This window comes from Spermophilus citellus (genome assembly GCF_964194105.1).
Source record: "Spermophilus citellus genome assembly, chromosome: 7".
Taxonomy (NCBI): Eukaryota; Metazoa; Chordata; class Mammalia; order Rodentia; family Sciuridae; genus Spermophilus; species Spermophilus citellus.
The window spans coordinates 155463101-155475244 of NC_138188.1; the positions used below are offsets into that span (position 1 = coordinate 155463101).

Sequence of the window (12144 nt, forward strand, 5' to 3'; positions counted from 1 at the left end):
CTATTGGGGTCTTTTATTTGTATTTAAGAATACAAATAGTGTAAAGGTAAAATCTCTAAGCTGCAAAATCTTTTTTTTTTTTTTTATTGGTTGTTCAAAACATTACAAAGCTCTTGACATAGCATATTTCTTACATAAGCTTTGAGTGAGTTATGAGCTCCCATTTTTACCCCCAACGCAGATTTCAAAATCATATCAGTTACATATCCCCATTTTTACAAAATGCCATATTAGTAACTGTGCAAAATCTTGAGTTAAAGTGTAAAAGACTAGGGCATTGTAAAGCTTCTAGATTACAAGGCCTGGGCTAAAAAGTAAAAGACAATTGTTACAATTGAAAAAGTCTATTGTTACAATTCCCCTGCTATCCCGGGAACCTGTAATCTCTGTAAAGTTGTTAGGACAATGCGGGAACTGCCCAGTAAATATCTCCATTGATTCCGTAGTTGTTTAATAGCTAAGGGTTCCAGGTAGCATGGCACGTAAGCAAGCATATAGGCCCCAGAACCAATCAGTTTGAATGTGTACCCCACTTAGAAGTGACCAATCACCCCTGCCCAAACTGTTCCCGCCAATGAATGGACTAATCATGTATCAGAATTGTTGTTCAATTTTCCCGCGCCTCATGATGATTTGTTTTGATGTATGCAAAGCCCCCCGCCCTCTCCAAAAAGTGTACTTAAGCTCTGCTTGACCTCTGCTCTGGGCTCTGGGCTGCTCTCCCTTCTTGAGTGAGCACAGAGCCCCAGCGCGCTGGAACGGATCCCTAATAAATCCCCCTTGCCATTGCATGAAGCTAGTCTCGTGTGGTCTCTCCTTCTCCGACGCTTCACCGGACCCTTACAATAGAAGCAGATAGTCAAGGACATAAAGAAGGTATGCTGAGATGATGTGGCATAAGCTTGATTGGCAGGAAGGGCTTCTTTCTCAGGTCACTGTGGAATACAGGAAGGAGCCAAGAGCAAACTGGGGGAAAGCATCCAGGTAGATCTTCCATTTGCCCCAATCTCCCCTTAATCCAGGCCCTGATCTAAAAAATGTCTCAAAGGAAACCCAGTCCAGAATTGTGAAGCTCCTACCTTTATTATCTGGATTTCTAGGGTCGGGGTGGACCAGACAGAGGAGTCTGCCAATGGAAGGATCTGGCAGCCACTTCCTCATGGGCAGGGTGCCCCAGGTTTGCTCTGGCCAGGGGCAGAGGTCTGACTTACTGTCTTTTGGGAAACATTGCCCCTGCACCATCTCCCTCACTCAAGTGTCCCCAAAATCCCAGGCCAGGCCAGAAGCCAGGGCTGAGTAGAAGGGTTGTGGTGATGCCCAGTCCTCAGACAGGCCTCTGCACTCCAGGTGCACTGACTTAAGGGTGGGGCCTTCTAAGCATCCCCTTTGATAGGTAGGCCACATCCTTGGGGTATCACAGGGGTGGGCCTGGTCCCAGGATTACAGAGATTGTGAAAACACCAAAGACTGGCTCAGTCCCACACTAGCAGGTTGGAGAATACACTAGGAAGCCGTGAGAATGGACCTCCTAGGAGGGGAAGGGAGCTGTGTGGCATAGAAAGATGCCCAGGTCAGGTAAGCGGGTCCAAGAGGTGCCAGGTCACTTCTTGGTGTGGTCTGCCTTGTCCAGGACAGCCATGATCAGGTGATGATAATGATGAGGGACTTGAGCAAGATGATGGGGGGTGGTGATCCACATGCCTATTTGGAAAAACCCCACAGAGCTGACTAATGGTTCCTTGGAGAAATTGAAGAGCTCACTTTCAACACAACAGAGCTGGCCTGGAGGTGTAGTAGATTCTGAAGCACTGGATTCCCAGATAAGTTGATGATGCTTTGGACGACAGAACATGATTAAAGGCTTGAGCGGAATGTTCATTGAAAAGTGTCCAGAAGTTCGCTGAGCAGGTAGGAGGAGTAGGCCATGAGAGGACAGCAGGGCATGAAGCAGAAAGTAATGATGTAAAGACAATCTGGCACAACTGAAAAGGTCAGGCATGAACAGGAAGATATTTTCTCTTGACACCGTGATGGTCTCTTGCCATCCTGGGTCCTCTCTAAAGGTACCAGCACAGAACCAGCTCCACCAGTGTGGCCTTACTCCTTGGTCCTGGAGTATCTGCTGGGACACCTACATCCCGGTGCCCACTGCCGGAGCTCCAACCCCGGATGTTAAAATCTTGCAGCCCATAGAAGCACTGGCAAAGCAGATGTGCTCCAGATGCAGAGGGCCTCCCTGCACACCTTGGCCTTATGGGCAGTGCCTCACCTCCATGTGCCCTGCAGGCTTTCCTGCTCCATCAGCATCCCTGCTGCTCCAGCTGCACCTGGCTTCCTGGAACCTACTCTTCTGCCAAGTACTATTTTTAAGAAGGTCATTTTTGTATAATAAAAATTTACATTTGAAGGGGTGCCTATGATTTTAGTGCCAGTAAACTATTATGTCATTTCTTTTACCTTGGAAAAAAATATTTACATTTGTAAACTTACCATCCAAAACAATTCCAGCAACTTCTCTTCCAACAGGAAAGAAATCCTTTTCCATCTTCATTTCCGCCAGAAGCTAAATCATGACAGAAACTGTTAGCATACTATTGTCATGAATAAATCCTGTTTCTCCTCACACATGAGAACAAGTCAGAACAAAGATCAAGCCACAGAAAGAGAAAATATCATTTAATTTTTGAAATTAAAACAAACAAAATAGATTTCTTTGTAGCATAGGAAACCAAGATTTTGATGAGTAAGTAGTTGATATATAGAACTTTCACATAGTATTATTATTCAAATAACTATTAATGCTTCTGTTTAACATCTTTATTTTACCATGTATGAAGGGAAATTAAGGCCCAGATATTTCTTGGTTGAACACTGTTACTCAGTCTTCTATTCAGGAGTAGGGAGGGGAATCTAGGGAGGTTATTGCTGAATAAGGGAAATGTGATCATTAAAAACAAAGGTGGTCTATTACCACATCCTTTAAAAATCACCTGAGTTTTTCCTCACAAATCTTGGGTTAGGAAGCAGGTGGGAAGAATACATAGTAAGAGTAAAATTACCATGATTTCCGATTCATGGAGAGTGTAGTTCATTTTTTTTTAGGAAATTTTTTTTAAAAAAATCAGTATTTTGTTAAGATTATTTTGTTAGATCCTAACCAAACTGATAGTATGTCCTTATCTTTTAAAATAACAGAGAATACTAAAATAATCATGTATTTAAGTTCCTGCAACTTACAACAGCACCAGAGAGACTGAACATATTTGTAGATATAATAGGTATTTTAGAAATAGCAAATAAAAAAATGAAACAATTCTTTGTTATGTTTCCTTTATTTTTCAAAATTACAAATACAAGTCTCCCATGTGTATAGCATTTTCTTATATTACTCCATAATCTTTATAAACCATTATGTCTAACATTTGTATAATATTCATTCAATTGGTTTTTACTATAATTTACTATTTCTTTCTGTCAGAGTGATTTTAACAGATTTTTCATAGCTTTAAAAAGTACATCTTCCAATCATAAATATGCAGACAAGGACTTGTACTCATATTCTTGGTGAAAAAACTTCAGGGGAATCTCAATTCATTTCTCAAGTTGTGTTCATGTTATGAGTTACCCAATGGGAACCCTGTTCTTTAATTTTGGCTTTGAGTTCATCAAAGAAAACTAAGATTCTTAGGAATTATGATTACATTAAAATCTAAAAAATTAATGATCTGATGAAGTGTTATTCATCTTTAAAAAACTCAGAAGATGAAGTTGTTCTACTTATCACAGCACGTTTAACAATAATTTGTTTACCATTTGAATATTTTCCATTTATTTTTATGGTCAATAATGAAAACACAACCTTGGGATGGTGTAAGACTGGAGATATGAGTTTATGAGTGAGAAAGAGAGAGAAATGATAAAACCATATAAAAGTTGTAAACTAGAAATATCACATAATCAATGGTCAACAAACTAATTGATTAGGTTTCTTGCAGGGTGTTATGGTGCACACCTGTAGTCCCACTGCTTTGGGAGGCTGAGGAAGGAGGATCACAAGTTCAAAGCCAGCCTCAGCAAAAGCGAGGTGTTAAGCACTCAGTAAGACCCTGTCTCTAAATAAAATACAAAATAGGGCTGGGGATGTGGCTCAGTGGTCAAGTGCCCCTGAGTTCAATCCCTTGTACCCCCAAAACAAAACAAAAATAAAAATTCATTAGGTTTCTAGTTTCTATTTTTATTGCTATTAAAAAGGTAATTTTCCCCTTAATCAATATGCCTTAGTAATTATAAACTCTCAGTCTTTCGCTAAGTAATTTATAAAATATTCTCATATACTGATATAAAATAGAAGACCTTCAATCAAACTAGTAATTAATTGTAGTAGAAATACACAAATGTGAATTAAATATTTTTCCTAGATTCAATTTTTCTATGGACAATAATTTCTTGGCATTAAGAAGTCAGTTATCATTATAAATACATTACAAAACTCTGATTTGACTTTTGGCCATAATAAAAGCATCAATACCTTTGTATTTATTTGGCTCAAAGCACAAGCTTTAACTTGGAGTTTCACAAAGTTATCCTCTGTAATAGGAAGATTTTCCTAGAATCAAATGATAGCAAAATATTGTTACATATTCTATGAGAACACTCCTTTTTGTTTTAAAATTTTCTTACATAAACAAATTTAAACTGAACCTAAATCTTACGGTTAACTCAATTTTAAAAGCAACAAATAACTACCCAATATTATAGGATAAAAAAAGAATGAAGGAAATTTGGAGATACAATTTATACAATGCTTTAGAGTTCATATTTTGAAAAGTACTCAGACATCAAAATGGACATGTGTACAGACAATAAACTTAGGTTAACAAAACAGAGCAATAAATTTGTACTTTATTCCAATATAAATCATCTCAAAGCTCAGACCTTCACACTTACAGGGATATCCTTATACTCTTACACACATCACATAGCCTTTACTAATTTTTGTAATGTTCTTAATGTTATAAATGAAATTCTTTAGCATCATTAACATCTGTCTCAGATATTTTAGCATATTCCATGGAATTAACTAACATATCCCACAGTTAGATAAAACTTCAAAGGCAAAAAATATTCAAAATTCAGGCACTCAATGTCATCCTGTCAATATTATTAAATATGATATGATTGACTCATAATAGCTATGCTGTGGCCCAAAAAGTAAATTACTCGCCTCAATCCCCTCTAGTCCCCTGTCATATATTCAAAATTAGGTCAAAATCTGACAAAAAATAGTTAATGCTACTCCATTACTGTTTCATTTGCCATACACACAATATTATGAGAATATCCTTTTTTTATCCAATATTATGAGAATAACCTTTCTAATAATCTTCAATATAGAAATAATTATATTTATGTCTATAAGTTGATCATTTAAATTAGGGAACATTTAAAGTTGAATGAGTGAAGTAACTCTGGCAAGTTCAGATATTTTTATGGAAAACAATGTTTTTCTTTCTCTTTCATTATACCATATGAATCAAAGTATATTTTGAAGTATGGCTATAATCTAAAAACTTGCTTTGTTGTGGTGTGCAGAATAAACTGGATTAATTTTTCAACATACAGATGATTAGGTTGTTCTGTCTTCCTAATAACTTTCACATTACTGTCCTAAGGAACAACAATTTTTTTGTAGCAGTTCTTTAAAAAATATAGTTATGCTACAATATGAAGCAGCATTTTTACATTAAGATTAAAGGACAGCGATTTGGGGAGCTTCAATAAAACTTTTGCTTATTATTCAACTAATAACAGGTCATTTAAGTTAGTCTATAATAAAAGAAAACACATTATATCTTATTTCACTTAACATTTTTATTACCTTTTCTTGAAATACAAATGTTATTTCTCCATTTGTGGAACTCTGTTGAAAATATAAGCCTTTCATAGTCACCTAAAACAAACAAAAAACATACATAACAGAGTCTTCCAGACCAAGTGAAAGCACAAATTGAAAAATAGTATTGGCAAAGGACAAAATGACAATTATAAATGTAGTCTTCACACAAGTAAACTTAGATAATAGTTCTTTTATAAAGTGATCAAATAAGAGTACGTAGCCATCTCTGGGTACATGTCTTACTTAGAATGGGTTCACAATTCAACTTTTCATTCTAAAAGAAAGCATGTTTAACTTTACTCTCCTACTTAAAAAAAGGCTTTACACGAGCCTGAGAACCAGGTCCAAATTTTCCAAGGTTAAATTTCAAAGGAAAATTAAAAAGGAAAAAGTAGACAGGACACTGGGTGAAACTGTGCCTCTAATTCTTCTCTAGCAGTCTATAGAACTTTTAATGGAAGAATTTACATCTATATTCTGTGAATGTTTCTGTTTATTTGTTTGTGGTGTTTCGGATGGAACCCAGGGTCTTGCACATGCTAGGCAAATCGCTTCCATTGACCTATATCCTCAGCCCTGTGTTCTGTGAACTTCTTGAAGCATTTCCAAGGATTCCACAGTTGTGTAATTTTTGTAGTGATCATACTGCAAGACAGTTGTTTTGTCAACTTAACAGAAAAATAAAATAAAAAGTGTATAGCTTGTCCAATTTTAAAAGTAAATATGCTTATGTCACACACACACACACACACAAAACAAAACAAAAAAACACATGACTTGAACTGCAGAAGCTCCCTTGTGTTCCCTTTCTAGTCACTGCTTTCCTTCCCCCTCCTAATGTTTTGAACCTCATAGGAAGAACATTCTTCTCCTTTATGTGTGCTTCATTTCTCTTAATATTATATTTGCAAGTCCACAGTTGTAGTCCAGTTATTCCCACTGCTATATATCACTTCAGTGATGAGTAAGTTACTGGCTATCTATTCCACTATGGGTGGACATTTGAATTTTTTCGAGTTTGAGGTGCTTGCAAATTGTCCTATTCAGAAAATTCTTGTACATGCTTTTTGTTGAAAGTACTAGTATTGCATTTATTTTTTATATAAGGAAACTACAACTCTCCCAACTCTAAATGGGGACTGAAGGAAAGGAAACTGCATCTTAAAGAGATTAAGTTTCAAACATGGGGTCTCATAGAACTAGCTGGTCCAGAAATGGGACACACACCAGGTGTTCCCCCTTCCAAAGTCATTATTTCTTTCTTTTCCAAAATCATTTTAGCCATTACAGTATTTAATGCTTTCCCATTGAGCTTCTAACATGAGATATTTAATTTAAAACTAGAATACTTCATCCTTTAGGATTGATTATTAAGATCTTCTTGACAGAATTGCCTATATATAATCTCCAGGTTCCAGTGCAAAATTAAAAATGGGGAACATTTCATAAATTATTAAAATTTCAAGTCAGCAATAGCAGAGTACTAAACCAAGCATGGGTCCTTTCTAAGCATGAGACCCAGTGAGACTGCATAGATGTCAAGCCCACGAAACCAGCCTTGGGTGCTGGCATCTTGGTGGATCTACCTGGATCTATATAAAAGAGTTTTTGGAATGTGGATGAGCAATGGCTGCTACTTCCTAGGATGGAATAATCAAACACTGGAACTTAAAATATGAATATACATTGAATACATATAGAAATTATATAACTAGCATGTATCAACAAAGTATATAAAAACAGGACAAGCTAGGTCAAAAGACTGAAATATTCCTACGTATTTGGTTACAAAAGGTGTTTGTGTCAGTGAGTTTGTTGAGGGTGGGGGGAAGGAGAGGGGAATAACCTAAGCATGCTTTTTGTTGAAAGTACTAGTATTGCATTTATTTTTTATATAAGGAAACGACAACTCCCCCAACTCTAAATGGGGAATGAAGTAATATAGCATATATTCCCTATATTAATTCTAACTGTTTCAGCCTAGTTTTCAAGGCTCTCTAAAAGCCATTCCCACTCTTCCCACAATTTTCCAACACACACCTGTCTGATCAAGACAGTGTAACTCCACACCATATGGTTACCCCATCTCAGGCTTCCAAGCATGGCCTGTTCTCTGAAACACTGCTGTACTAACTGCAGAATCTGCCAAGCACATAAAACTCAAGTCCTACACTCTTTCTGGAATCACCTTCAGTGACAGTCAATCTACCCCATCTGTTCCATGATCCTAGAGTTTGTTATATACTAACAAACAAAACTTTGTTTTATTAACTTATTAACTAATGGACTTTTCCTGCTATTGCCTGGGTGAATCAATACCTATTGTTTTTAAGTAAATAAATCCTTGTTCTTGATTAGTCTGGAGGTATTCAGGTTGCCTTTTGCAGAAACAGAACAACTACATATCAACATCTTGATTTCAACCCATCTCCCTTTGTGATTCTGGAAGCCACTGTTTTCTCTACCCATTAAATCTTAAAACATATGGCATGGGTCCCAGATCAGCAATCACATGGATCTGATACTATGCCCCAATTTCATGTTAAATACTTCTTACAAATCAGCTGAATATTGGCCTAGCTGGTGGGAAAAAAAAAAAAAAGATTAGTTGATACAATGAAGAGCTGTGGGCTGGGGTTGTAGCTCAGAGGTAGAATGCTCGCCTACCATGCGTGAGGCACTGGGTTCGATCCTCAGCACCAAAAAACAAACAAACAAGCAACAAACAACAACAACAACAAAACAAAGAAAAAAAATTAGAACTGCTATGTGGGCTCAAAACAATACCCTAAGTTACAAAGTGAAGAGAGGTATTTTTACAAAAGTGAAGAGGAACATTAAGAAAGTATTAATGCTTTGTTTTGCAACTCCCCCCAAAAGGAATACTGAATTCCTAGTTCTAAGAAAATGGTAGGGGGGTGACAGTCAAGGCCCACAAGGTTTCTTAGGCACTAGTCCCAATTAAATGGGACATTGAGTTTTTTATGTAATAAAACGTTTTCTGGATTTAAAGATATTTGGAGGGGCCGGGGCTGTAGCTCAGTAGCAAAGTGTTTGCCAAAGCATGTGTAAAGCAATGGGTTGGATCCTTAGCAATACATAAAAATAAACAACAACAACAAAAAAGGCATGCTGTCCATCTACAACTACCAAAGTCAAAAAAACAACAAAAAAAGATCTGCACACATGAAATCAATGCACAGTTTACAGAATAAAAATAGAAATTATTTTTCATGACATTTCTAACAAAGTCATGTAATTTCAAAATTATATGTTCTAATATACATTTTGCTAAATTGGAAAAGTCCTGTGTGTATGGCTGGGATTGAACCTAGGGTCTCATGTAATGCTAGGCACAGAACAATATATAACTTTTTTTTTCTTTTCTTGGTATTAAGGATTGAACAGGGGTACTTTACCACTAAGCTACATGCCCAGGCCTTTTTATTTTGAGACAGGGTCTTGCTAATTTGCTGAGGTTGGCCTACAACTTGTGATCCTCCTGTCTCAGCCTCCTGAGTCTTTGGGATTATAAGCATTGTTATATTTTGACCTTCTGGGAAAATGTAATATGATATTGTTTTAATGATGTTCTTAATAATCTGAAACTTTTTCATATATATCAGAAAAAGAAATATGAGTAACCACATGCCCAAATATTTGGCTAAAAATATGGAAAGTGTAATCAAAGTAACTATCTGGAGGTTTGGTTCAAATACCATACTGTGCAGGCTGTGGAGGATGGCAGTGCTAACCAAATCCACAAAAGCCAGCTGAGCTTCAAGAGGGAGGTAGATATATGATCCTAATAGTCTACATCATATACACAAGAGTCACTAAAAATTTGTGTACCCTGAGGACATTGGAAATACACAGGTATTTTGTTATAAACAATTGCACTGCTTTTCTGTGCCTGTTGGGTACAGGAGATAACTGAGATAGGTACTTACACTTGGCTAAACCTTAGAAATCAAGTCTAGCAAATATAGTTACATATGGATATAGTCACAGGGGCTTCAAAATGAGGGTTCAAGCATCAGGTAAGTGGAGCAGCAGGATCATCAGATGACAGTTAAGGTTTCTTCTAATTATGAAAATATAGATTTCTATAAATATTTTCAAGACATACTCAACTAATTTTATGCATATGTGGCATAATCCCTACATTTTATGCAAACTGAGAACTAAAGATAGCTGGAGAAGCATAAAAAAGAAAGAAAGAAAGAAAGAAGTATTTGCTTGGAAGTGTCACATTGTTACTTAAATATTCAATAAGGGGCAGGGGTTGTGGCTCAGTGGTAGAGTGCTTGCCTATTATGCGTGAGGCACTGGGTTCGATTCTCAGCACCACACACAAATAAATAAAATAAAGGTCCATCAACAACTGAAAGAAATTAAAAAAAATTTCAATATGTCGTTTCCACACTGAGCAGCAAGGCATCCAACTAAGATCATTTTGGATCCCTAAAGAATTTTAATATAGTTCCCCTCATTCCATGAGAGCTTTACTTGGATTATGGGTCAATGCACAGAATATATTTTCACTTAAGGACATTGGCAAAAGCCATGAGTATACAGATATCTTGTTGTAAACAGTTGCATTGCTTTGCTGTGCCTGTTGGGCACAGGAGATACTGAAATAGAGTCTAGGATTTCCTATAGGAGGCATTCCTTTTCTAACACATTAGCAGGTAGGGAATGATTGAGATGGTGATTATCCAAAGGTTGGAAATCTCTGGACTAGTTATTATTCAATGAAGGCCAATTAATAGTACAATTTAGGACAACTGAAACTTAAAATTTCACTACATTTCTTGAATTAGCATCACCTTTCCCACATTGTGCTACTGGGAAAAAAATAGAGTCAATGGTGTAATGAATGGAATGTCCCCTTTTAAACTGGCTATATGACATGATATTGGGACAATGCAGGTAGAGATGGGTAGAGATGAGGGAGACAGTCAACTGAGGAATCTTCCCTAATTTCTTATAACACTTTCTCCTTCCTGACTGGTACAAAATCTTTACCTACTAATAGCATTGCAATCTTAAGGCTTACTTTTCAATTCATTATAGGGTCCTGAAATAATTTCTTGGTTTAAAGGCAAACATGAATTGGTAATTTTGATTAAATATTAAAAAAATCAAAATTAAGAGCAAATAATCTCATGGAATGTATCATAATATATAAAAACGAAAGAAAATTATTTTGTGAAGTACCATATTTTAACAGGTGTGAGTATGTGTACTCTTGTTCTTGTACTCAAGGCTTTCCTTAGCTCAATGTAGCACTATTTATTGGATCCACAAAAGGCATAAAGTTGTCCTTGAAACAGTCTAAGAGCAGTTCTTAATAAGAGGAAAACATTCATTTTTATCACTCAAAAAAAAATTCACCACAAACAAAAATAGAAAACACTGTCACAGTGAAGCAATTTATGAATTCCCAAGTTTTCCCACCTTCCTTCTTCAGGGAGGTACACCAATTAATCAAAAGCCATTACTGCCCAGGGTCCAGTACTGTTCCAGAGGTCTAAATCTCCTTCAGGATTTCAACTCTCATTCTTAAATACAGAACTTTGATTGAAATGCCCAGCATGGAGAATAGTAAAACTACCAAACTCTATTTCACTGCAAATGTCAGGCAGTTTGACTTTTTATGGGGAATTCATATTTCAAATTTGAACATATCATCCTCTGCCACAAGCTGGAGCAGAAGTATCAATGAAGTGAAAACAAAAGGTAATACTTTTACTTTGCAGTGGATGATGGATAAAATTTAGAAGTCCCAAATGACTCTGCTTTGAATTCTTAGTAACCTCTGAGAGTTGCTGCAAGGATTAAATACAGTAATCTATGCAAAGCACTTGACTTGGCTTCAACAAATGTTAATTACCTTTACTATTTCTTTAAGTTGGGCAGAGAACCTCTAAAATAGTCCTGAAACCCAGAGCAGCAAAGGCTTGTTCACATGCAACAATTCTAATGTCCACAAGAGTCCATTCTATCATTTGGCTCTATATTGTAGATGGTAGAACAGCAGCCAATAGCTACAGGTGGCTACTGAGCACTTGAACTGTGTGTATTCAAAATTGATACGTACTGTTAAGTGTAAAGTGCATATTAAATTTGGAAGACTCAATATGAAAAAAATACAATCTCTTTAAAATTTTTTTTTATTTTTTTCATTGAAATAATTTTGAATATACTGGGTTAAATGAAACCTAAAATTCATGTTTCGTTTCACT

The 12144-nt window shown here is 36.4% G+C and overlaps 1 protein-coding gene across 4 annotated transcripts in view; it reads right to left on the reverse strand.

Moving 5' to 3' along the window:
- CRYZL1 (crystallin zeta like 1) overlaps positions 1-12144 on the reverse strand; it is a 31140-nt gene that overhangs the window by 17795 nt on the left and 1201 nt on the right. For all 4 annotated transcript variants that reach the window (XM_081301098.1, XM_081301099.1, XM_081301100.1 and 1 more), the window contains 3 exons: positions 5879-5950; positions 4529-4606; positions 2491-2563 (listed from right to left, as the gene is read on the reverse strand). In XM_081301098.1, coding sequence (XP_081157224.1) covers positions 2491-2563; positions 4529-4606; positions 5879-5950 — 223 coding nt within the window. The remainder of the gene's footprint in view (positions 1-2490; positions 2564-4528; positions 4607-5878; positions 5951-12144) is intronic.